The 24,732-nt window shown below is 35.4% G+C and overlaps 11 protein-coding genes across 11 annotated transcripts; 6 read left to right on the top strand and 5 right to left on the bottom strand.

Annotated features, from left to right (window-relative positions):
* Positions 1-45: 45 nt before the first annotated feature.
* On the top strand, positions 46-1,450 carry RPN5 (proteasome regulatory particle lid subunit RPN5; the record flags this gene model as incomplete). The annotated part of the gene is made up of 2 exons (XM_019181314.1): positions 46-132; positions 200-1,450. The coding sequence occupies 2 exons, from the start codon at positions 46-48 to the stop codon at positions 1,448-1,450; spliced, it is 1,338 nt and encodes a 445-aa protein (XP_019041449.1).
* A 57-nt stretch (positions 1,451-1,507) lies between these two features.
* Positions 1,508-2,427, bottom strand: ATG38 (Atg38p; the record flags this gene model as incomplete). The annotated part of the gene is made up of 3 exons (XM_019182967.1): positions 1,508-2,179; positions 2,238-2,363; positions 2,413-2,427. 3 exons carry the CDS (start codon positions 2,425-2,427, stop codon positions 1,508-1,510), a joined length of 813 nt encoding a protein of 270 aa, XP_019041448.1.
* A 383-nt stretch (positions 2,428-2,810) lies between these two features.
* LDB17 (Ldb17p) lies at positions 2,811-4,109 on the top strand (the record flags this gene model as incomplete). The annotated part of the gene is made up of 1 exon (XM_019181176.1): positions 2,811-4,109. The coding sequence occupies one exon, from the start codon at positions 2,811-2,813 to the stop codon at positions 4,107-4,109; it is 1,299 nt and encodes a 432-aa protein (XP_019041447.1).
* Positions 4,110-4,253: 144 nt separating this feature from the next.
* Positions 4,254-5,727, bottom strand: TUB4 (gamma-tubulin; the record flags this gene model as incomplete). The annotated part of the gene is made up of 3 exons (XM_019182966.1): positions 4,254-5,581; positions 5,641-5,663; positions 5,723-5,727. 3 exons carry the CDS (start codon positions 5,725-5,727, stop codon positions 4,254-4,256), a joined length of 1,356 nt encoding a protein of 451 aa, XP_019041446.1.
* Positions 5,728-5,914: 187 nt separating this feature from the next.
* COP1 (coatomer subunit alpha) lies at positions 5,915-9,897 on the bottom strand. Its single transcript, XM_019186116.1, has 3 exons — positions 9,789-9,897; positions 9,607-9,656; positions 5,915-9,550 (listed from the first exon to the last, which is right to left on the bottom strand). The coding sequence occupies exons 1-3, from the start codon at positions 9,804-9,806 to the stop codon at positions 6,010-6,012; spliced, it is 3,609 nt and encodes a 1,202-aa protein (XP_019041445.1). The 5' UTR covers positions 9,807-9,897; the 3' UTR covers positions 5,915-6,009.
* Positions 9,898-10,183: 286 nt separating this feature from the next.
* Positions 10,184-11,773, bottom strand: CRR1 (putative glycosylase). Its single transcript, XM_019186115.1, has 2 exons — positions 11,494-11,773; positions 10,184-11,348 (listed from the first exon to the last, which is right to left on the bottom strand). The coding sequence occupies exons 1-2, from the start codon at positions 11,670-11,672 to the stop codon at positions 10,196-10,198; spliced, it is 1,332 nt and encodes a 443-aa protein (XP_019041444.1). The 5' UTR covers positions 11,673-11,773; the 3' UTR covers positions 10,184-10,195.
* A 149-nt stretch (positions 11,774-11,922) lies between these two features.
* ATH1 (alpha,alpha-trehalase ATH1) lies at positions 11,923-14,999 on the bottom strand (the record flags this gene model as incomplete). The annotated part of the gene is made up of 1 exon (XM_019182636.1): positions 11,923-14,999. The coding sequence occupies one exon, from the start codon at positions 14,997-14,999 to the stop codon at positions 12,021-12,023; it is 2,979 nt and encodes a 992-aa protein (XP_019041443.1). The 3' UTR covers positions 11,923-12,020.
* A 1,008-nt stretch (positions 15,000-16,007) lies between these two features.
* ATP1 (F1F0 ATP synthase subunit alpha) lies at positions 16,008-18,654 on the top strand (the record flags this gene model as incomplete). The annotated part of the gene is made up of 3 exons (XM_019182635.1): positions 16,008-16,085; positions 16,401-16,546; positions 16,936-18,654. The coding sequence occupies 3 exons, from the start codon at positions 16,008-16,010 to the stop codon at positions 18,356-18,358; spliced, it is 1,647 nt and encodes a 548-aa protein (XP_019041442.1). The 3' UTR covers positions 18,359-18,654.
* Positions 18,655-18,808: 154 nt separating this feature from the next.
* CCL1 (TFIIH complex kinase subunit CCL1) lies at positions 18,809-19,898 on the top strand (the record flags this gene model as incomplete). Its single annotated transcript, XM_019184046.1, has 2 exons — positions 18,809-19,078; positions 19,131-19,898. 2 exons carry the CDS (start codon positions 18,809-18,811, stop codon positions 19,896-19,898), a joined length of 1,038 nt encoding a protein of 345 aa, XP_019041441.1.
* A 267-nt stretch (positions 19,899-20,165) lies between these two features.
* BRN1 (condensin subunit BRN1) lies at positions 20,166-22,571 on the top strand (the record flags this gene model as incomplete). Its single annotated transcript, XM_019182634.1, has 1 exon — positions 20,166-22,571. One exon carries the CDS (start codon positions 20,166-20,168, stop codon positions 22,236-22,238), a length of 2,073 nt encoding a protein of 690 aa, XP_019041440.1. The 3' UTR covers positions 22,239-22,571.
* On the top strand, positions 22,572-24,630 carry YME1 (i-AAA protease YME1; the record flags this gene model as incomplete). The annotated part of the gene is made up of 1 exon (XM_019186114.1): positions 22,572-24,630. The coding sequence occupies exon 1, from the start codon at positions 22,609-22,611 to the stop codon at positions 24,628-24,630; it is 2,022 nt and encodes a 673-aa protein (XP_019041439.1). The 5' UTR covers positions 22,572-22,608.
* Between the last annotated feature and the right edge of the window lie 102 nt (positions 24,631-24,732).

Raw genomic sequence — 24,732 nt, 5'->3', positions numbered from 1 at the left:
CGATTGAAGTAAATTACACAACACAGAACCAATTGAATATCAAAAATGTCCAGAGACGCTCCCATAAAAGCTGATAAAGATTATACTCAACTTTTGGATGAACAATTTCCTCAAATTGATGTCTTGGGTAAAGTAAGTAATTGATGCTTTTCAAATGGTGGCAATAATTAGAAACAGATAAACTAACAATCCTAAATAGAATGACTATAATGCTGCATTAGAGAAACTCTTACTATTAGAAAAGCAAACCCGTCAAGCTTCTGATTTGGCTTCATCCAAAAGAGTTTTGACCAAAATTGTCGACTTGTTAGGTGATCATAAAGATTGGAAAGCGTTGAATGAACAATTAGTTCTTCTTTCAAAAAAACACGGTCAATTGAAATTAGCTGTCCAAGTTTTCATTCAAGAAGCAATGTCATATTTGGATAAAACTCCAGATTTGACCACCAAGATTGAAGTCATTGATACAATTAGAACTGTTACTGAAAACAAAATTTTCGTTGAAGTTGAAAGAGCAAGAGTTTCAAGAGAATTATCACATATTAGAAGAAGTCAAGGTAAGATTGATGAAGCTACTGAAATTTTGGTTGAATTACAAGTTGAAACATATGGTTCAATGAACTTGAGAGAAAAAATGGAATTCATTTTGGAACAAGTTGAATTATGTATCTTGAAAGGTGATTTCAACCAAGCAACTATTTTATCAAGAAAGATTTTAGTCAAGACTTTACAACTTGCCGAATATCAAGATATCAAATTACAATACTACGAACTATTAATAAAGATTGGTTTGAACAAGAATGATTATTTGAACATAGCCAAACATTTCTTATCAATTTACGAGATAGAAGATATCAAAAAGGATGAAACCAAATGGAAACCAGTTTTAATCAATATTGTTTATTTCTTGATCTTATCACCATATGATAATTTACAAAACGATTTGATTCACAAACTAGATTTGGATACTAATTTAAGAAAACTTGATTTACACAGCAAATTAGTCAAATCATTCATCACACAAGAATTGATGAGATGGCCAATAATTAAAGATGTTTACAGTGGTGAATTACAAAAAAGTGAATTTTTCAACAACAAGGAAAAAGCTAATGAAAAACATTGGAGTGATTTACGTGATAGAGTTATTGAACATAACTTGAGAGTTATCTCCACATACTACACAAGAATAACATTATTAAGATTAAATCAATTATTAGATTTGAATGAAACTGAGACTGAACATTTCATTAGTACTCTGGTTAATCAAGGTACTATTTATGCCAAGATCAATAGACCAGCCAAAATAGTGAGCTTTGCTAAACCAAAAGACTCAAATGAATTGTTGAATGAATGGTCAACTAATGTCGATGAATTATTGGGTCATATTGAAACTATTGGTCATTTAATCACTAAAGAAGAAATGATGAACGGTATCAAAGCTTCCTCTTAGATGTTAATACATGATGGGTTTGTTAAATTCTAGACAACTTTTTTTCTGTAACTTTGGTTATCTGCCATCCTTTGGTTGATTATCTTCCCTTCTTCTCTTTGCACTCTCAACTAATTCATTCCACCTTTCCTTCAGTTTTTTTATTTGACTTTCGAGTCTCTTGTTCTCTTTATCCATTGTTTCCAATTTGCGATCATTTGCTGCTTTCTTCTTCTTCTCTTGTGTTTGTAAATCAGATTTCAATACCGTAAGATAGTTCTTCAGATTCAACTTGAGTTTCTTGTGAAATGATTCATAAGCTTGTAAATTCTCACTATAAGTACTCAATAATTGTTTCAAAGTTCTATTCTCCAACTCAAGTTCTTCAACTGATTTTCCTGAAAGCTTTACATTCTTGGGAGTTGAAGTTTCAATGTTATTGTTAAGATTTGGTGGTTTTATCAAGTTGTAAACTTGGACTTGAAACTTGGTTATAGGATCCGTTGAATCATCATTCACCAAGCTCTCAATGGTGGAGTTATGACCCGAAACACCCCTTACAGAAGCCAAAGAAGCTGATATATTATCAGCACTTTGTTTATTTATTGTGCTCAATGGATTATAGATGGATTGCTGAAGTTGGGCCTGTGAAGAGGACCTGCTGTTGGTGACTTTCTGGTTTTGCATCAATGACAGTTCATTTGCCCTTCGCAAATTCTGATCAGCCAGAATCTGTAAAGCATTATTTATCTGTTAACTGTCAGCATTGAACTGCTTCTTAAGGATTGGCTTGAACGAGGATACTCACTTCATCGTTATCAGTTTTCCCAATGTTTTGTTTGAACAGCTTACTGGCATCCTTGTATAGAGCTGAAGCATCTTTGTATTGTCGTTTTGCTATCAACCTTTCCGCTTTCTCTACCAGATCATACCCCTTAAATTGTTAAAATCTGCTCAAAACCAAAGAGCAATACCACACATACTTCATTCAGTGACATCTCCCATACAAATTGGACTTGTTTTATCACCTTTCCCCATACAAATCCAACATTCACTGTTGTAATGTGAAATCTGGCGCAAAAATAGTGTGCCAAAAGACGTGCAAATACCGTTTCTCTCGAAAATGGATTCAAATTCTTGTCAACACCAAAATTCCACCAGCTGACCCTTGTGAGCTCATTATTGGAGCCTTCATACTTGTTGGAACCGCTTTGGTTGATATTCAGATTGATAGAGAGGTTGTTTGAAACCTGGAAAGGCATTGTATTGTTTCATTAAATCCCTTGCTTACCCGTTGAGAAGAAGCCAAATTTCCCCCATAGTAACCACACAAGGCCGTTTATACCCTAGTTAAGGAAGCTGATGAGAGAGGAAAGCTACAATGGAGACTGACTTAATATTCCCCAATGGTGATGAGTTCTGGAAGTATATAGAGAATACTTTGAGCTGTGAGAATTTTGATGATTACCACATTGCAAACAGAAAACTCGTTACATTCATAAAGACAGTCGCTGATCATGTCCAAATATACATCACCAATGATCAAGATATATACCGTTGTGGAGTATACTTGATTAATTCTCCAATTTATGAAGCTCATAGAATCTTTTGCATATCCAAAATGTTGTCATTCTTGAATATAGACTTATTAGACCAAAATTTCAAATTGTTTGTCAGTTATGTGTTGTTATTAGATTGCAAAAATGATGCTTCAATATTACAAGTTGTTCAGGATTACCAAGGGTTTCACGTTTTATACAAAAACTTGCATCAAAATTTTGAAAATCTAGCAATTTTCTCAAATGATGAAGGTGGTGAACGTCAAACTATAGCTGTAATTAAGAAGATATGTACCGTACAACTGGATCTAATGTTTCAAATGTGCAAATATTTGTCAATATCAGTGGAGGAACTTTCATTAATAGATACATTCTTTGTCAATTATATCTTTGAATCATTAGTGATTATTGATGCTGATGAAGATGTATTCAATTTTGCAAAATTCAAAGTGATTCTCTCTATCAATGAACAATTCATGATTGTTTCTCGTGAGAACAAGATTGAAAATAAGGTATTCCAAACAATTGCAACCCACACAACTTTTAGAAACTTTAGTGAGTGTCTGTTGGTTTACTTCAACAGAGAGGAAGATCGTTGTTTACAGATTATGATTTCAAAAGTCTTGTATCTAATATTTACAAATAAAACCACGTCGGAGTTGTTTTACCATAATGACTTGAACGTTTTGGTTGATGTCTTACTGAGGGAGCTCACTGATCTGTCAGAAGAGGAAGAAAGTATTAGAAATACATTTCTACGTGTATTATACCCAATATTGAAGTGTTCACAGTTTGAAAACACCCTATACAAAAAAGATAAATTAAAGTCCCTTTTGGGTTACTTTGCTGGACAAAGTGAATCCAAATTCTGGCATCAAACGGAGACCACAAAGAGGTTAGCATTGCGCTGTTTATCAATCAAATGGCTAGCCCTAGAGGATGATGATTCAGCGTCAAATTCACCATCACCAACAAAAGATACATTGACTGTACCAGAAGTTAACAATTCAAGCACGTCTATTAATTCAATTTCAAAAAGACAACCACCACCTGCTCCGTTGCCTAGAAAATGTTTTGGGCGTAATAATAGCAATCAACATATTCCACAAAGAACCCGTTAACTATTCATCGAGTTTATAACTTAGTCATTACCGTGCATTTATCTCATGTATTTTTACTATTGACATTCAAATGAGATAGTCATTAATTATTAGATTTTTACATTAATACACTAATTACATCACTTCCACATATAATGTAGTAACCTATAGCTCTACTTCTTCATCTTCAACATCATCATCCAAATAACTCACCAATTCAGCTCTTTTATACTCATCAATAACACTTTGAACAGTTTCCCTAGACTCTTTAAATTCATCAAGACCATTTTGAAACAATTTACCATCTTTGTAACCACCAACAAACGCATTTCTTCTCATGATCTTATCATACTGTTTACACGTTTTACCCAACAGTGAAATAATAGATGAAGTATTTGAAAGCATAAGACCACTCACATAGTCTGAATCTGAAGTCTTGTAATGTTGAGACTTTTTACCATTAGCAACATGAACACTTGAAGAGCTCCAAGGAACAAATTTAGCTCTTTGTTGTGCCTTTATTATAGCCTTCTGTATATCAGTTTGATCATAATCACCTTGTAAAATACCGAATATTGAAATGTAAAGATTATGCTTTTCTTCAACATCAATCATTTTTATCTTCTTGTCTAATAACTCTAAAACAACGTCGTATGCCGAACTCTTTCTTATTTGTTTAGCATCAGTGACAAAATCTGAAGTGAAAGGGGTATAACTTGGTACCAAAAAATGAAGGTCAGGTGTTGGCACTAATGTTGATATTATGCTTGTATAGGAATTGTACATGTATCCTGGGTATCTTAAAGTGTTGGTAGCGCCGGACATCACAGCTGCGATCAACTGATTTGTTTGGGTTGTTGATGGACTATTACTTTGGAAAGTCTTGATAGCATTATTCAACAAGGCACTATTCTCTATAACAATGTTAGCATCTGAAGAATCGATTAACCTTTTCAAAGTAAGCACAGTGTTATATGGTTGAACAACAACATCCGATGATTGAACACTTTCAGGGAATATAGAGTAGGTTGTTGTCAATTTTTTGTTGTAACGGTCAGCCAATATTTCCAAAAAATATGAACCAACACCAGAACCAGTACCACCAGCCACTGAATGAATCAATTGAAATGCCTCTAAGTTATCACACGAATCTAGTTCTCTATCAATCATTTCCAAGAATAATTCATTTTGACTCTCAGCGTAATCATAACCTTTGGACCATATATTCCCAGCGCTTGAACCAGTACTAGAAAGATGAATATTTCTATCATTGAACAAATTGTTGGTTTTAGATTTTATGTCTGATATCACACCGGGTTCAAGATCGACTAATAACGCTCTTGGTGTGAATCTTTTATCATCATTACTATTGAAAAATATGTTGGTTTCATCTTCACGCATTCCTTCAACTGTTGTCATACCATCAGGTCCTATCCCATGTTCATTACATAGTTGGCTCCAAAATTGCTGACCCACTTGGTTACCACATTGCCCTATAATGAGGTTAGTTCTCTGTTTTCATTTAAGTAAACAATTGTAACTGATCACATACCAATTTGAAGAGTTAAGATTTCACTAAAATACAGGTTAGTATTTGTAAATGAAGGAATTTGAACACAATATAGATTACTTACGGCATTCTTCACGCTTTAATTAATGAGAAGAGTTAGCTGCTAACCAAGGCGATGACCTTTTAAATTGATTTGTATTCAAAGGTTTTGTTTCAAATTGTTTGTTTACCAAAACGCGAAAAAACAAAAGATGATGTGTCGCGTACCAGAGACATAGACACTTGAGGCTCGAAAATTTATCTACAGGATTTTCCTATAAATCATCGTCTATTTCAAATAAAACATTCTTTTTTTTTGTTGTACATAAGTTTTAAATAAACCGGAGAGAAAACCAATTCTTTTTTTAGTGTTCATACACGAATTCTCAAACCAGAAGCTGGTGCTCCAATGCTAGTAATCAAAGTGATTTTATCAAGCTTACCTTTTTCAGATGCTTGATATTTAGCACCTGTTAAAGCTTCAGAAACGGATGGTGAACCCTTATATATTGGTGTATAAGTGGCAGCACAGATATCAAAGTCCACATATGGATCAAAATTGATTTCAATGGCATCACGAGCAATAGTATCAGACTTGGCTTTAATTTTTTGAGCTTGTTCAGCACGAGGCCCACTTGTGACAATTTTCAAGAATTCTGAAGCAAAGTATGAAGCAGAAGCAAAGTTTTTGTGTTTGTAAGATTGGTTCATAGCAACTTGTAATGCATTAACTCTATGGGATGGAATTAATTTAGTCTTGGTGAAGTAAGCTGCCAATTCCAAATTACGTTGAACTTCTTCAGCACCTAATGAACGACGTTGTAATTCAATTGATAAACCAAGAATGTATTCACGAGCAATAGACAAAGCTTCGAGGGTCTTTTGTTCATCTTCGTCGTTATCGACAGCAATCACAGCAATGATATATATCACTTTACGGAATGACTCGATAGCAGCTGGAAGGTTATTAGCTTTGAAGTTTTTGAAACCTTCATTGATAGTTTTGGTAATTTCTTCAAAACCTGGTAAAAATGGGAGAACCTTATTCAAATCATCTTCTTCGATATCAGCACGAATAAAAGTTTTGATTGGTGGTAGCTCGTCTGATCCTGATAATGAAAGTTTGGAAGCTTCATAAACCTGTAAGAAACGAGAACGTAATGGTTCAAAGTTAACAACACCAACTTGTCTATTCAAAATTTGAGCAGCGGTATCAAATGCACCAGCAGCGGCATAACCAGCAGCAACTTTTGAGTTACGTAACCAGTGAGATAGTTCACCAGCTGGTACTGCACCTTCTTCAATTTCAATATCAAGCTCATCATTGACATCTTCAACTTCGAGATCTTCGTCACCCATATCCCAACCACCGTCATCACCACCAACATCTTCGTCTTCAAATAATGGTTCATCGAAGGCACCAACATCCTTAGAGCCAGTGGCAGTTTCAACTTCATCAGCAGGAGCATCATTAATATCAAGGTCTTCAAGTTGACCAAGAATGGCTTTTTCAAAGTATGATAAAGTAGCTGGAGCTAATGGCCAGTCAGTGAAAGTGTGACCAGTGACTTCTGGTTTTGTGGTTGGTTCTAATTCAATTTCTGGAAGTTCAATATCTTCTTCAGTTAAGCCAGCTTGTTCAAGAATAGCTTGTGCTAAATCTTCATGACCGTTTGTTTTAGCAGTCGCATAGGCTAATGGTAATGATCCAGCTTGAGCAAAAGTGGCTGTCCTTTTTTCAGTTGAATTGTTGTAAATTGTATTTTGAATCAAACTACCAATATCACCACGGTGTTCAGCAATGGTTTCCATCTTTGCCAATTTGTTGAAATCACCTGTTATTAAATACAAGAATGATAGCTTATCAAATTGATGTTGAGTTTGATAAACCAATTCAACGATTGAACCGTTACCTTGTCTCAAGGCTTCAGCACCTAATTTTTCCCAAATTTGAGCAGAGTTCAAATTTTTAGCTTCTTGTAATGCAACATCTAAATTACCACATTCCAAAGCAAGTTCAAATTTTGTTTGTGAATCTTGAACGAATTGTAATGCAACTTCTGGGTATCCGCTTTTTTGTAAGTAAGCGATGATGTTTTGACCGACAAGTTTTGAGGTTCTGATGAGGCGTAAAACTTCATAAAAGTTTTTGTTAACTAAGGCCCTCTTGAAACGGTATTCTGTGCTATCAATTTTGACAATTTCAACTTCACCATTACGGTTCAAAGTGTAAACATCTCTACCTGAAACCTTGGTAATATATAATGTAGAATCCAGAGTTTTAATGATACCATTGTCACCATTCAATAAAGTGTATTTGATATGGTTCAAAGTTGAGTAAAACAAAACACCAGTTTCTTCCCAGGCAGCACTCTTGATACGAATAGTTTCATGCATAGATGTGATAACTTCCAATTTTTTGTTAACAATAGTAATAGTGTGTTTGCTTAAAAGAGCAATGTATTGACCATCCAATGACCATGAAACATATTTAACATTATTGACTTGGACTTCAGCTAGCACTTTCTTCTGTTGAGCATCGTAGTGAACAACTGAGTTGTTTTTCAATAATAAAATAGAACCTGGACCACCATAAACAACTTCTTTGACATTACTATCTAATTTGATAGTTTTGGTGGTTGAGTTGTCAAGATCTTTAACTTCAAGGTTTTGAGTTGACTTAGAGTAAACAACGAATCTGTTACGAGCAATGAAAACAGCATTATTACCATCACCTAATTTCAAGTCTTGAGGTTCAATAGCACCAGTGATATCTTTTGGTAAACCAATCAAAGCATATTGTTCACCAGTGGTTACCAAGATTGAACGAGAGCTTGGATTGTAAGAGAGAGTTCTCAAGTTGTTCCAAGCATTACCAATTTTTTTCAAAGATAAAGTTGGCAAAGAAGAAACTTGTTTGTCATAGTCAAAGATTTGAACTTGTCTATCGTTATTGACATAGAACAATTGATTTTGGAAAATAGAATGAGCTGGACGTTCACGATCTAGTTTGAAAACCATAACACCAGAATCATGACAAGTGGCAAATAAGTTGATATGTGGATGTGAAGCAATCAACCAGAATCTATCATGATCTCTTTTGAATTGTTTAACAGGTGTACGTTTGTTTAAATCCCAAACTCTAATTGTCTTATCTTCACCGACGGAAATGATCAAATCTTGATGTGGATGGAATAAAACACTTAAAACATTGTTAGTGTGACCTCTACAGGTATCAACTTCCCAAGCTTTAGTTTCACTCATTCTCCATAATTTAACTTGACGATCATCACTACCAGAAACAATCAATGGTAAACGAGGGTGGAATGAAGCCCAGTTGACACCTCTATCATGACCTTCTAAAATGTATTTAACAACAGCATCTGTGTTACCAAAAATATCTTGTTGAGAAATGTTTTGACGACCATATTGTTCTTCATAAAAATTATTTTGTGGAGCTGAATGTTTTTGTCTTAAACCTGAGATATCCCAAACTCTAACAGTTTGATCTAATGAAGCAGAAACAATCAAGTCTTCAGATGGATGAAATTGAGCACTCATGACATAATGGTTATGACCTGTTAAGCATGCAATTTCTGAACGATTTTGCCAATTCCATATTCTAATGGTTTGATCATCAGATGCTGAGATGATCCAAGGTAAATCATGATGGAAATAAACAGTACGAACATAATCCAGATGTCCACTTAGAGTAAACAAACATTTTCTAGTGTCCAATGACCAAACTTTGACAGTATAATCATCACCACCTGAGACAAAAAGAGGTTGAGTTGGATGGAAATCAACAGTACGGACTGAACCTTCATGTTCTTCAAAACGATCAATTAAAGTACCCATTCTGTAATCCCATAATTGGATGGTTGAGGAATGTAATGAAACCAAAATCCATGGTCTATTTTTGTTAGTGACATTTTCCATAAAACTTGTTGTTATTGATTTGGTACATACCTTGTTGGGTGGAAGGCAACACCTTTCGCACGCGAAGACTTGGACTCAAACTATGAAAAAGCGATGTTAGTTATGATTCATAATGAAATCTTTCAGCATTGAGCACATCAATGTCATCTTTTTACATGTTAATTGAACATTAAAGAAAACTGCCATGTTGTCATCTCAAAATGTAAACATACCTTAGTTAACATCTTCATCTTGACCCGATTTTCCAAGTTGAACACAGCGATAGCCTAATTGGAGTCTAATGAGCGAATGCACAACGATGAAAAGATAGATCAATTCGAGTTGAACGATTTTGAATTGAACTTTCTAAACAACTTTTGAACCTTTCGCGTGTTCATTCGCAAATGGTCAGAAAATTTCAAAGATCAGGGAGGACGCTCGACGCAGGGGTCACCCTACTGCTCTCAATCTGATAGTGACACGGGTACTTTTGACAGCGCTATAAACTACATGGATTGAAATGAAACAATTTATTATATATTATACACTAAAGGTTATGGGGACAATTACGTTGTAGTCTTTAGCTTTTTTGGTTTGCTGTTTTGTATTTAAAATAAGTATTAAAATTGCCCTGAGACATTCACAAGGCAGTGAAGAACATTAAAAATGAAACTACTATTGATATTATTGAATTCTCTGGAAGGCTCATTATACCACCATTCGAGGAGCTAGCGTCTTTCCCACCACTTGCGGAAGTGGATTCCCCAAACTGAACAAATCCAGTGGCTGCAGAAGTTGAACTTGATCCTCCCTTGTCACCACCATCTTTCTTGGTAGTATTTTCTGAAGAACCTGTTGATTTACCACCAGATGAGGATTTGGTTTTTGTAGATTGGTCAGTGGATGATGAGGAGCTAGATGACGCACTTGAAGATTCCTTCCCTTCATCTGGATCGAGACCTGTGGCTTTTTTGGACCCCAACACTGTGTCCTCATCTGTGATGATAATGTCATCCTGGTCAAAACTCTTTGAGTTGTTGAACACATAAGATTGGTCACCTTCGATATGAATTGATGATGGCGGCACATAACACTCAACGCTGATATTCTTCAAAAGCATGTAATAATAACCATTATCTTTAATATCATCTGAATTCCAATCAATAGCACCACCAGCCCAAGCAACTGTACCTATTTTATTTTTAGAATCACCACCTGGCCATAATGAAATTTGAACTCTTGATGGTGTTTGTGGGTAATGATATGATTCTGTACTTTCATTATAAGTATCTGCCTTCTTTAAAGTTCTAAAAGCGTTACCGTCAATTGACCACGTCAACTCTTCAGGTGTCCAGTCAATTTCATAAGTGTGAAAGTTTTCATAAGTATTTGAAACAGTAGTGTTTTTAACATTTGTATAGTTCAAAACTGCTTGGTAATAATAATTGGATTCGACTAAGTCAAGCTCTGACCCAATAAATTCGTAATCAATTTCGTCTTGAGCATTTGAAAATAAAATGAAAGCTGTAATAACACCTTGTAAATGTGAAGTCTTCAAATGAGCTGAAATTTTACCATACCAAACATAATGTGTTGAAGATAAAACGGTACCAGATGATTGATTAGGCATGGCCAATAATAAAGAATCATCAAATTTGTCAATATAACCATTATAGATCCAATCACCATCAGAGGCATCTCCAAGATAATCTTCTTGGTTAATTAAATCATCTATATCACTAAAACTGGTTGTGAGGTTCTTGCAAACTGGCATAGGCATACATGAATCGATTCTTTATCCTTTTGTTAGTACATCATTTTCTCTCCTTTTAGTGTTGCAAATCATCAACATCAAAAAGACATGGTGGTAGAACACAGCCAAAAGCTCACATAAACCTTTTCTTTTTGACCTTGAATCTCAAAAGTAATTGTACATACGAATATGAAAATACTGGATGACAACCTCCTAAACAATAGCTTCCCACACCACATTCACCATATTGTGAGCAACACGGTAAATCCTCTGGACAACTTGAACTTGAATTACAGAGGATACCAGCAGCTGAAACATAGGTGATTACACTCAGTGTCAGTATGAATCTATTTGAAAGATGCATTTTAATGAAGTAAAGAGTGACAATTCAAACAACGTTTAGTAAATGAACGAAAGTATTCAAAGTGTGCAAACTTTTCGAGGAAGGAGGTTTGTAAGAAAAGGATGTTCTATTTATAAAAGCATGTTCACTTGGATTTTCTCATAACTAAAATTCTGGGTATGTATGTTGATGTTTTTCTTTTGCATCATCTTTCCCGATTTGTCAAATTAAAATAGCCCAAGCGAAAAAAAAAATTGAAAAACGCGTTTTTTCAGGAACAGTGCTTATTTTGACGTTAAAAGTGCATGAAACATGGCCAACTACAAAAACTTTGAAAAAATACATATAAACTGTTCATTTATTCATTGTCTAGAAAAGTGCAATCTCATTTAGCGTTGCACCTTCAGCTTCCGATTCATCTATTGCATCTGTAATCTCCACTATAACGAACCTCGTGAAGATTGAAGGTGATGGGATCTCAAATTCAGTAATGTTATTTGGCAACAATTGAACATCTGTCAAGAATCTTTCTTCAAACGGTTGACTTATCTCTATTTGTAAGTTATCAACTAATTTGTCAAATCTAATGCGATCAATGTTTTGTAAAGCTTGTTCAAAATTCATGGAAATCTCATCTGTACCATAAACTGACAAAAACTTTGCAGGTCTTGAACCCCATATAACTAAACCTTTTGTGATTTTTTGTGCCATTCCAAGATCGATCAACAACTTTGCTGGTCCTCTATCTAATGGTTGCCAATAAGTATAGTTATTACCATCAATAGCAGATAATGGAACATCACCTGGCGATCCAACAGTTAAATTTGCAATAGGTCTGCATTCAACATGAGAACCTTCAATGTTCAGCAAAGGAACAAACAGTGGTACTATTAACTTCTCACCAGGGTTCAAAGTATAGTTACCAGCTTTAGAATTTCTAGCACGAACTTCAACACTAATAGGATTCTCACCTTTATGAACAATTATGCCTTCAATATCAGTGACAATCACATCCAAAAGTTGATTTAAATACTTAAACCCACTGATCTTCATACCTCCAGGTAAACCACTAATTGCAATAGGATCAAAGACTAAAAATTTCTCTATCTTCCCCTCAGCATTAACTCTTGCAGAAAATCTTAACCCATGAATACCATAAACTAGAGCTTGTAAATAACCACCATGAGCAGTTAAAAATGGGAATGCTGGATGTGTACCACCATTAGTTAAAACATTATCATCAGCTTGTTCACTGAATTGTGCAAATGGTGCTCTTATATATGGTAAAACTGATTTTTGCAAATAACTATGAACAGAACAACCATGGTTTAACAATTTAGCTGCAGCTATGGTGAAAATGGGGAACGTCATAGCAGGTCCAACATCTGCTTGTTTCAAAGAGTACCAGTATAGATCTCTTTCACCTTGTTCATAGCTATGAAAATCATTAAAGTCCAATGGAAAAGTCAATAAAACCACATCAGCTTGCTTTATCGAGACTGATGCATTCATTTCAGAATATTCTAGCGTGATGCCACTCTCTGACATTGGCATATGGATATTATTATCAACTTCAACCCATCTTGGATTGATTTCCTCACCTAAATGCGTTGCAACCATCAATGTCCATTTCAATAATGAATCAATACCAGCGTTTGTGAAAGCACCATTATCAACATGATTTGCATATTCATCAGGATCTGTCAAATTATGGGACACGAACTGGCCTAAAGTGGTATTATAAACAACATACTGTGAAAGGAAATCAGAGGCATCTTTCAACAATGGCCATGTAGTATATCTGAGATATTCTTCATCTGCTCCAGCCAAATAGATTAACCAAGAACTAAAAGCGATATCAACATTTAAATGGTATTCATAATCAACACATGGCCCTGTCGATGTACAGTTTCCAAATCTTCCAGAGGTCCAAGGATATGCAGCACCTTGATAATTATACAACTGAGCATTTTTCTTAGCCTGACCATGAGTATAATTTCTATATTGACTAATTGATTGGGCAACTTTTGGTGCAAATGGTAAAATAGCAGGTATGATCCATAAATCAGTATCCCAAAACACCATTCCACCATAACTATCAGAGGATAAACCAGTAGTACCTAATGCTGAAGTTAAATCTTTTGTTCCAATTCTTGTATTTGCCAATAAATGATACAAACTAGCTCTAGCTGCCAAAGTTAAAAATCCATCAGAAGGGATGAAAATATTTGTCTCTTTGAACTGTTCATTCCATTCCTTGTTATGTGAATCATACAATTGTTCACGACCAACATCTTGAGCAAAATCAACAACTCTTTTGGCATTATCTAACTCAGTACCATCATCGTGTTTGAATTCTGAAGAAATGATACCAACATATTTATTAATCACAGTTGGAGTTTTTGAAATATGCAAAGCAGCTTCATTAATCGCACTTGTACCATTTTCAACATGGTAACTCGTATCATTGATATCCAATCTGGAATAGATAGCTGCTGATGAATAGTCCACATTCTTTGGAGAAACTTCAATGTATATGCCTTTGTCATCTGATCCGATATCTTTGAGGGTTCCCCGTTGTGAAGTTGTGAAGTTCAAAACATCTTGCAAAGTGATATCAATATCATCATCAATTGCAGATAGTTCCATTTTAACCATAGCCAAGGGGACGATTTGCTTATGTGCAATAACTTCGATCTTAACATGTATAGTATCCAACCAAGTTAGTTCCGTGGAAACAATACCATTTTGTAAAGACATATTTTGGATGTAATTTGACACTTCACTTTGTAAAGTGAATTCTGGATCAAATCTATATTCTTCACCATCAAGATTAGCAATCAACTTAAGATTTACCCAATAAGGTATTGAAGTAATGACACTATCGGAACCATTTGCATATAATTCAGGAAAGTTGGTTTCTGGTAGTTCAGGTTCCAAATCATAAAACCCAGAGACAAAAGCACCAGTATAACGTTTATTGAATAAAGGCCAACCGTTCAATAACAATTCTTCATCTTCAGAATTGGCATGAATATTCATTTGATCATAGGTAAAACCTTGGCCTAAAGTGGAAAGTCTTGCACCAATATAACCATTTGAAACATAACTTTGTCTTGAATAAACATTTTTTGAGAAGTAACTTGTACCCAAAACGTTCAGTTGTTCATCATAGAATGCATAATGAGAGTCTGGAACTTGTTTGAACAATTTTTGTGATTTCTGGAATATCTCCAGCCATTTGGAATCTTCATCTTGGGATAATGGGACTGTGGTGTTCAGCAGGGCGGTTGAGAATACTGAAAAGAGCACTAGGATTGTTGGTAATAAAATGGACAGTGTTATCATTGTTGTCTTCCTGCTTTTAGACTCTGTGTTTTTGATTTCCTTGAGAGTTTTCCTTTCTTTCAAGTCAGACATGTTGGAAATGAGTGGTTTATATTGGGCTCTTATGCAAATGATTGACGATGCTAATTCTTGCTAAAGTGATGACTTGTGCTTCTATAATAAATATGGGGTACAATCTCAAGGATCATGAACAGTATAGGGGATTGATATAAAGGATTGCTCTAAGGGGAAAGTGGTACTTTTTATACGTATAACCAAATGTCAATACGGTGAGTAACCCATAGTCTTTAGCCGTCTCGAGGAATGCTCTTCGGCTTGAATTTGATTAATACCCATCACAATTGTGTCACCAAACACAAACAGCTATTTCTCCGAGCGAAACCTAATTGTACTCAATTGCACGGAGAATTGAATCAATTGGGATTGTTGATCAGAAGCAAGTGCAATCTTCTGTTTATGGATATAGACCACTCTATCTGTATTCAATCTTGACAGTGTATCCCTTTCTTTCCTTGGATCGGTCGATGTCTCTGGTTTGTAGTTGTTTTCTCCAGATCGATAGAGATCTCAACGTATGAAGTACCACCAAAACCAGCAACCGGATAATATTAAAAAGCCATTTTCGATATTAATCCATTCCACCTCTAATCCCACGCATATAACCTCTCATCTACTCGAATCTGATTCAACTACACTCACTCTAAATCCCTTCTCTTCAACAACTTGTACACAATAATTCTTACATAATCCGTGTTACCCTCACCCAGGGCGCCCATAGTTAAGCAGTCACCCTCTCGGAGCGTGCCCCGACCGCATCTGGACCAATGAAATTTCAAAGTTGTTCGAGGCCCAATGAAAAAATCCCACCTCCCAAAATCTTCAAAAAATCCCAATCCCTTTTTCAAATTCAACACCTTCTTCAATCACAACAATTCAATTTTAAGATAATTTAAAAGGTGCAGACCTCTTTTTTAATATTCCTAATTGAATTTATCTTAAAAGATCAATATGCTTTCACGTTCTGCTATCCGCACTGCTGCTAGATCAGCTGTTGTTGCTAACGCTGCTCGTTCAATCAACCGTGTTGTAAGTATTCAACAATTATGATGAACGGTGGGAATAAGAACAGATCGTATATCAATTCAATTTATTATTGTCAATTGTGCATTGCTCAAATCAATCAATTGATCCACTGGATCACTGGTCAATTGCCTTGTTGATTTGTTATAATTCGTTCATCCCAATTAAAAAGGTGTTTTTCTAAGGGGATTAGATCATTTGGACAAGGAGAATGTAACTGAGCAATTGAACTATACAAACAACCACCAATTGGACTATTCACCACCTATATCATCATTCTGAAGAAGTTGAGATTGATCATTTACTAACAAGTTTTTTTAGGCTCGTCCAGCTATGATGGTCGCCGGTCGCCGTTTCGCTTCAGCAAAAGCTCAACCAACTGAAGTTTCTTCAATCTTAGAAGAACGTATCAGAGGTGTCTCTGAAGAAGCTAACTTAAACGAAACTGGTAGAGTTTTATCTGTTGGGTATGTTTTTTTTGTTTTACTGAGTTTTTTAAGGAGGGAAGGAGATCCAATTATGGGGAAATTATTATAGACAAAAGTGTTGAAAATAGTCTTTTATGGCGAACAGGGTGACGTGAATACTACAATCAAATGATTTCCTCGATATCAACTACCGTTGTTATATCAGATCGTTGTTGTTTTGATGTTTGAAAAATCTCGTTGGTCAGATTCAAATTTTCTTGAAAATTATTCCCGAGTTTTTTTTTTCGTCCACCCCTGAAAATTTTCAGGCCTGAATATGAACAACAACAAATCAATAAATCAATTGATCCAATTGATCCCAACTTCCCTTTTTGAAACCTCAATTTGTCAATTCAATTGAATCAAGTTTTACTAACAAAAATCAATAGTGATGGTATTGCTCGTGTTTTCGGTTTAAACAATGTCCAAGCTGAAGAATTAGTTGAATTCTCATCTGGTGTTAAAGGTATGGCTCTTAACTTGGAACCAGGTCAAGTCGGTATTGTCTTGTTCGGTTCTGATAGATTAGTCAAAGAAGGTTCAACTGTTAAACGTACCGGTAAAATTGTTGATGTCCCAGTTGGTCCACAATTATTAGGTAGAGTTGTTGATGCTTTAGGTAACCCAATTGATGGTAAAGGTCCAATCAATGCTGAAAAAACCTCAAGAGCTCAAGTTAAAGCCCCAGGTATTTTACCAAGAAGATCAGTTTTCGAACCAGTCCAAACTGGTTTAAAATCTGTTGATGCTTTAGTCCCAATTGGTAGAGGTCAAAGAGAATTGATTATTGGTGATCGTCAAACTGGTAAAACCGCTGTTGCTATTGACACCATCTTAAATCAAAAGAGATGGAACAATGGTTCAGATGAATCCAAAAAATTATACTGTGTTTACGTTGCTGTTGGTCAAAAAAGATCAACTGTTGCTCAATTAGTTCAAACTTTAGAACAACACGATGCTTTGAAATACTCCATCATTGTTGCTGCCACTGCTTCAGAAGCTGCTCCATTACAATACTTAGCTCCTTTCACTGCTTCAGCTATTGGTGAATGGTTCCGTGACAATGGTAGACATGCTTTGATCATCTTTGATGATTTATCAAAACAAGCTGTTGCTTACCGTCAATTATCTTTGTTATTGAGACGTCCACCAGGTCGTGAAGCTTACCCAGGTGATGTTTTCTACTTACATTCCAGATTATTGGAAAGAGCTGCTAAAATGAATGATTCATTAGGTGGTGGTTCATTAACTGCTTTACCAGTTATTGAAACTCAAGGTGGTGATGTTTCCGCTTATATTCCAACCAATGTTATTTCCATTACTGATGGTCAAATTTTCTTGGAAGCTGAATTATTCTACAAAGGTATCAGACCAGCTATTAACGTTGGTTTATCAGTTTCTCGTGTCGGTTCTGCTGCTCAAGTTAAAGCTATGAAACAAGTTGCTGGTTCATTAAAACTTTTCTTAGCCCAATACAGAGAAGTTGCTGCTTTCGCTCAATTCGGTTCTGATTTAGATGCTTCAACCAAACAAACTTTAGCTAGAGGTGAACGTTTAACTCAATTATTGAAACAAAAACAATACAGTCCATTAGCTGCTGAAGAACAAGTTCCATTAATTTACGCTGGTGTTAACGGTTTCTTAGATGCCGTTGCCTTAGACAGAATTGGTGAATTTGAAACTGAATTCTTAGCTTCATTAAAAGCCAACAACACTGAAATTCTTGATGCTATTAGAGAAAAAGGTCAATTATCAGATGAATTGTTAGGTAAATTGAAATCTGCTACTGAACAATTTGTTGCTACTTTCTAAACTCAAGAAAGTGTTACTTTTAAATCAATTTGATCAAAAGAGATTTATTTAGATACAGTCATATATTCATAGCAAAAATTATTTTCAATTTTTTATATATTAAAACAAATTCTGATGTTATTATGCCTTCATAGAAAAAGAAAAAAGAAAACAAAACAAAATAAAATCATCTTTGAAAGAACCAATTAATGAAAGGTTTTATTTGAACTAAGAAAAAAAAGTAAATTCAAAATAAATATGTCACGATAAATATTTTTGAGATTGTAGCATTTGATGAACTAGTCGTTATTTCACAACCTCACTCATCACTGAAGCTAATTTCGAACTTTTGTATGGACACTACGATTTTTGCAAGTTCAAATTAGGGCAAACTAAAATAAGATAAACCACCTTTAACGAGAGTTTAACAACCACGTAAAGTGTGCAAAAGAATAGGAAATCAGCTTTACAATGACTCAAAGGGTCACATTTGATGAATTGTATCGTCGCTCAACACAATACAGAAAATGGTCATTCACAAGAGATGAACTACAGCAAAGAAGGAAAACCATAAATGAAAAAGGCTCATTAAAAGTTGATGAAAGACTTAAAGAAACCCCGGATGTTGAACCTTCACAAATTGAGAAAGTCACTGTTGACGAGGAACAAAAGTTGATTTCTTTCCACTCAAGGAGAATCATAATGTTGGCGAAGTATTTTAATATGCCTTCACAGGTTAGGGTATGTGATCTTTCCGGCTTCCAATATTTGATTAACTACTAACACAGTACAGGCCACTGCAATTTCATTTTTAAGAAAGTTTTATCTTGTCAATAGTGTCATGGAGTATCATCCAAAGCTCGTGTTACTCACATGTTTATTCCTTGCTGCTAAATCGGAGAATTTCTTCATAAGTATTGCGTCTTTCTCCAAAAGAATCCCAAAGACAACACCAGAGTCCATTTTGTCGCTAGAATTTGAAATATTACAATCCCTTCAATTCACTCTGTTTGTTCATCATCCTTTCAGGCCTTTGTATGGATTCTTCTTTGACATACAGGAAGCATTGAAAGGTGAAGTAACTGCTAAAGAATTGGGTAAAGTTTATGACAATGCTAGAAACTTGATCAACGAAGCAATCATATCAGATGCTGTATACTACTATACACCACCTCAAATTGCATTAGCATGTCTCAGAGAAGTTGATGAAGGCTTAACCATGAAATACTTGGAAAAGAAGTTTAAGAAAGAGAAATCAGAAGAGGATATTGAAGTTAAGGAGGAACTTCAAGAAAAGACTGAAGATGAAGAATCTAAACCTAAACAAGAGAATATATCTGACCATTATGATATTTTGGTCAAAACCATTACACAATGTCAAGAAGTGATACGAACTGCACAGGATCCAACAAAAGAAGAAGCTACTGTTATTGACAAGAAGGTTCAATACTGTTTAAATCCTTCAATTGTACTCAAAAGAAAAAGAGAAGGTGAAACTCCTGATGCTAATGACCCGAACAAAAGGCAAAGAACAGAGTCAGTTGAACCTAGTTTAACATAATAGAAAGCATATGGATCATGAATTAAGTGTAGCGTAGGCAGCCTCCGCCTATAATCTCTGCCTAGATCTTTTTTCAGCTAGGCGGAAGCTTCCTCTCGGTAACTGCACGCCACCGGTCAAGATTTTACGTTGTCCTGGAGATTTCAAATGTAAACAAAAAAATCAAACAAAATCTCAAACTCATCAAATCTGGATTAGAACACTAACAACCATTTGTGCCAATAAAACAATTCAGCGAAGACCATCAAATCCCAAGAATATCACAATATGGCTTATGTGCAATCAAAAGTCGTGAAGAAAAGACTCCAAGAGAAAAGAAGAGTCAGTGGAGCCTCTTTGTTAAGGGATGAGTTGAACAATGATTCAGGAAACGATTCACTTCTAGATGGTTTACCAGCTTTCCAGCAAAATAAAGGTGTGATGATGGCTAATTTTGAAGAATGGATCAAAATGGCTACTGATAATAAAATCAACACCACCAACAGTTGGAACTTTGCTTTGATCGATTATTTCCATGATTTAAATGTGTTGAGAGAGAAGGATAACAACATCAATTTCCAAAAAGCGAGTGCCACTTTAGATGGTTGTGTTAAAATTTACTCTTCTAGAGTTGATTCAGTGGCTACTGAGACTGGTAGGTTACTAAGTGGTCTAGCTGCTAGAAAACAGATGGAGGCAGAAAAAGCCAAAGAAGCTGCGATAGAGGAAGGTGATGAAGAAGATGGTGATGATACAAATGCAGAATATGAGGACGGTGATCAACAACAAACAAAAAAGAAAAAATCAAGAGCATCTAAAACCAAAGAACTGACCGATACTTTGGTGTCTTTTGACTCAATTAGGGTCAAAAAGTTGTCACAAGAACTAAGTATTGATCCTTTATTCAAAAAGACACTTGCTGAGTTTGATGAAGGTGGTGCTAAAAGTTTATTATTAAATACTTTGAACATGGATAACCATACAAGGGTTGTTTTTGATGCTACAACAGGTGACCAACAACAAGAGGACAAAATTGAGGAAGGTGAAAGAGATGAACATGAGGAGCGTGATATTGAAATGTCCGGTATGGACGAAGAAGATATTGACATAAGCGTATTTAAAGACTTTATATTTCAGGATGAATCAGATATGGATTCACTATTGTTATGTCCATCATTTGGTCATTTGGAATCTGTGTTGAAAGATGTCAAAAAGGCTAAATCTATTTTGAATGATGTTAATCAACAAAACATAAGTATCCCTGGAGATGATGAACACACAAATGCAGGGCCCGGAAACAATGATATGGATTTTGATTTTGATTTCGGGGGTGACTATGACGATGATGGTTCTTTTGGTAACTTGGATCAAGAAGCTGCAGCTGTTTTGTTCAACGATGAGACACACGCTGAAAATGAAGACGATACTAGGGTAGTAGCCAATGTTGTTGACCACGATTTAATGGCCTATTTTGATCATACATTAAAGCGTAATTGGGCTGGTCCTGAGCATTGGAAAGTTAAACAATTGAAAAAAGATAAGGCACAACAACTTCAACCCTTACTGAATGGAACTGATAAGAAAAGAAAGCCTAAGGAAGAGTTCAAGATAGATTTTATGGAAGATATGGATGAAGATGAAGAAGAAAAGCTATTTGCAAAGAGTAAGGTTGCCACAACATTATCTGCTGAACAACAAGAGTCGACTGATAGTCATTTGTTACCAGATGATCTGTATTTTTCCTCTGAGCAGTTGGTTAGATTGTTTTTGAAACCAGATCAAAAGCTTAAAATTTTCCAAAAAAGGGTCAAATCAGATGATACTATAAATCATCAGCCTCAGCCAAAAGATGAACAAGAGGTTGCTGATGCCAACTTTTGGGCTGATAATTATAAGGAGCAAGAAACAAGAGTGGACGATGAACCAAGCTTTTACGGAGGAAATGATGATTATGATTTTGGGTATGATGCTGGGGACTTTGGTGATGATGATATAGGTAAAGGGGACTCTAATGAAACAAAACTTGATTTTGGTACACAACTAATAACAGGTGGAAATAAAGTCAAACCAGAGTATGTCAACTATTCCAAGACTGCCAAAAACGTTAATGTTAAATACTTGAAAGACAATTTATGGCAATCACTCGAAGGGAAGAAACTTGATACCGAACAACAAGATGAAAAACAATTCAGTGATGTTATCAAAGATATAGGGAAATTGTACCCAAAGGAAGAGAAAAAGGACTTATCCACCAGTTTTTGTTTCATTTGTCTTTTACATTTAGCTAATGAACACTCCTTGACATTGGAGAGTAACGATCAATTAACAGATCTCCAGATCAAAGGTCTTAAGGCTCAATAATCTATAGATTAATGCATTCAAAAAGTGAGTTTATGGTATAATGTAGTGCCCCTTACCAGTTTCCGGGTTGTGTTTCAGGATTTCGCGAATTTGCTCAACCGAAAAAGTTCCAGAATTTGCAGGTTGAAAAAGCGGGACTTTGAAGTTTGATCCTAACGTCATCATACAATAGGCAGAAAGCATCCAGATATTGGAACTTGAACTTTCAATTCTGTTCAACATTCTTTTTAGTGTTTTTGAAATTATTGTGTTCTTTTAGGCTTCGAATACTTTCATCAATTTTTTAAATTCTTGTGTCAAAAGATCAAATTTCCTCGAAAACTGACACACACACAGAAATCAATCATATATTGCCACTTGTAAAAGATTTATGATTAGAACTTCAAATATTATAACTAGGGCAGCTCCTCAGATATTAAGGCTGTCTGCTTCAAGAGCTGCCATCCCATATGTCTCAAGAATAGCATTTAGAGGAATTAGATTAGCTTCAAGCTCAACCTATTCACAACTTGCATCAAAAGAACAATTAGCCAATCGTGAATTAAACAACCCAGATATTCAAGCTGATTTTTATAAAAGTTTATTGAAAGCCAATTATCCTCAGTATGTTGTTTCAAGATATGAAGCTGGTGGTCTTGCCAATTCTTATGAATGTACACAATTATATGGTGAAGCTTTGAAAAAATTGGGAAAGTTTTCTGAGGCTGAAGCTGTTTTGAAAAATATCCCATCTGGTGCTGCAGCTGGTGCTGGGGCCAACTTTGGTGTTGCTGGTGGCTTAAACTATGGTAGTCGTAATGAACCTGTTCATGTTGTTATTACTGAATCTACTTGGACTATGATTTCAAAATGGATCAAATGGTTAATACCTGTTGGTTTGATAACCTGGGGTGTTATGGAAGGTTTTACTTATTTAGTTGAGTCTGGTACTATTTTCAAAGGTTCTGAAGTTGCAGACAAATCTGTTGATATGTCTAAAGTTACTGTTAAATTTGAAGATGTTCGTGGTGCTGATGAAGCTAGAGCGGAGTTGGAAGAAATTGTTGATTTTTTGAAAGATCCAACAAAGTTCACTGGTTTAGGAGGTAAATTGCCAAAAGGTGTTTTATTGACTGGTCCACCGGGTACTGGTAAGACTTTATTAGCAAGAGCCACTGCAGGTGAAGCTGGTGTTCCATTTTTCTTTATGTCAGGTTCTGAATTTGATGAATTATATGTTGGTGTGGGTGCCAAAAGAGTTCGTGAATTATTCACTCAAGCTAGAGCACATTCCCCTGCTATTATTTTCATTGATGAATTGGATGCTATTGGAGGTAAACGTAACCCAAGAGACCAAGCATATGCTAAACAAACTTTGAATCAATTGTTGGTTGAATTAGATGGATTTTCTCAAACTTCAGGAATTATTATTATCGGTGCCACCAATTTCCCAGAATCATTAGATAAAGCTTTAACAAGACCTGGTAGATTTGATAAACTTGTCAATGTTGATTTACCAGATGTTCGTGGACGTGCTGATATCTTGAAGCACCATATGAAGAATGTTGAGATTGCTAAAGATGTTGATCCTACTATTATTGCTCGTGGTACTCCTGGTCTATCAGGTGCTGAATTGATGAATCTAGTTAACCAAGCTGCTGTTTATGCTTCACAACAAAATGCTTTGTCAGTTGACATGAACCATTTTGAATGGGCTAAAGATAAAATTTTAATGGGTGCTGCCAGAAAGACTATGGTTATGACTGAATCTACTAGAAGAGCTACTGCTTATCATGAAGCTGGTCATGCTATTATGGCATTGTACACACCAGGTGCTACATCATTATACAAGGCTACAATTTTACCAAGAGGTCGTGCATTAGGTATAACTTTCCAATTACCAGAAATGGACAAAGTTGATATCACCAGAAGAGAATGTTTAGCTAGATTAGACGTTTGTATGGGTGGTAAAATTGCTGAAGAAATGACTTATGGTCCTGAAAATACAACTAGTGGATGTGGTTCAGATTTAAGCAGTGCTACAAGTACTGCAAGAGCTATGGTTACACAGTATGGTATGTCCACTAAAGTTGGTCCAATAAGTTTAGCAGAAAAATGGGACTCCTGGTCTCCAAAATTAAGAGATACAGCAGATCAAGAAGTTTTAGAAATGTTGAAAAATTCAGAGGAACGTACCAGAGTTTTATTGAAGGAGAAAAAGGATGAATTAGAAAGATTGGCACAAGGATTGATTGAATATGAAACGTTGAATAAAGAAGAGATTGAAAAAGTCGTTAAAGGTGAACCTATCTCTAGAGCCAAAACAGTTACAAATACAGTTGTTTCGTCACCGGAAGATGATGAACGTCAAAATATTGGGAAACAACCGTTGCCCTTAATGACTGAAGCATAATTACTACAACAAGATTATCTTCAAAAAAACAAACATACCCATGACGCATAAATAAATTAATTGTAAATATATAACTGAAATGACATTGTTAGACGAATTTTA

This window comes from Wickerhamomyces anomalus (assembly GCF_001661255.1).
Source record: "Wickerhamomyces anomalus NRRL Y-366-8 unplaced genomic scaffold WICANscaffold_1, whole genome shotgun sequence".
Taxonomy (NCBI): domain Eukaryota; kingdom Fungi; phylum Ascomycota; class Saccharomycetes; order Phaffomycetales; family Wickerhamomycetaceae; genus Hansenula; species Hansenula anomala.
The sequence above is the reverse complement of the archived record's forward strand: the minus strand, read 5'-3'. Positions and strand labels throughout refer to the sequence as shown.

What these genes read in the sequence shown, in the direction of transcription:
- COP1 (XM_019186116.1), bottom strand. An exon ending in GTTGCCTTCCACCCAACAAG is followed by an intron (nt 9,551 to 9,606) that starts GTATGTACCAAA and finishes TAACAAAAATAG; the next exon opens with ACCATGGATTTTGGTTTCAT.
- CRR1 (XM_019186115.1), bottom strand. Translation starts at nt 11,672, where the DNA reads ATGCATCTTTCAAATAGATTCATACTGACACTGAGTGTAATCACCTAT. An exon ending in CATCCAGTATTTTCATATTC is followed by an intron (nt 11,349 to 11,493) that starts GTATGTACAATT and finishes AAAAGGATAAAG; the next exon opens with AATCGATTCATGTATGCCTA.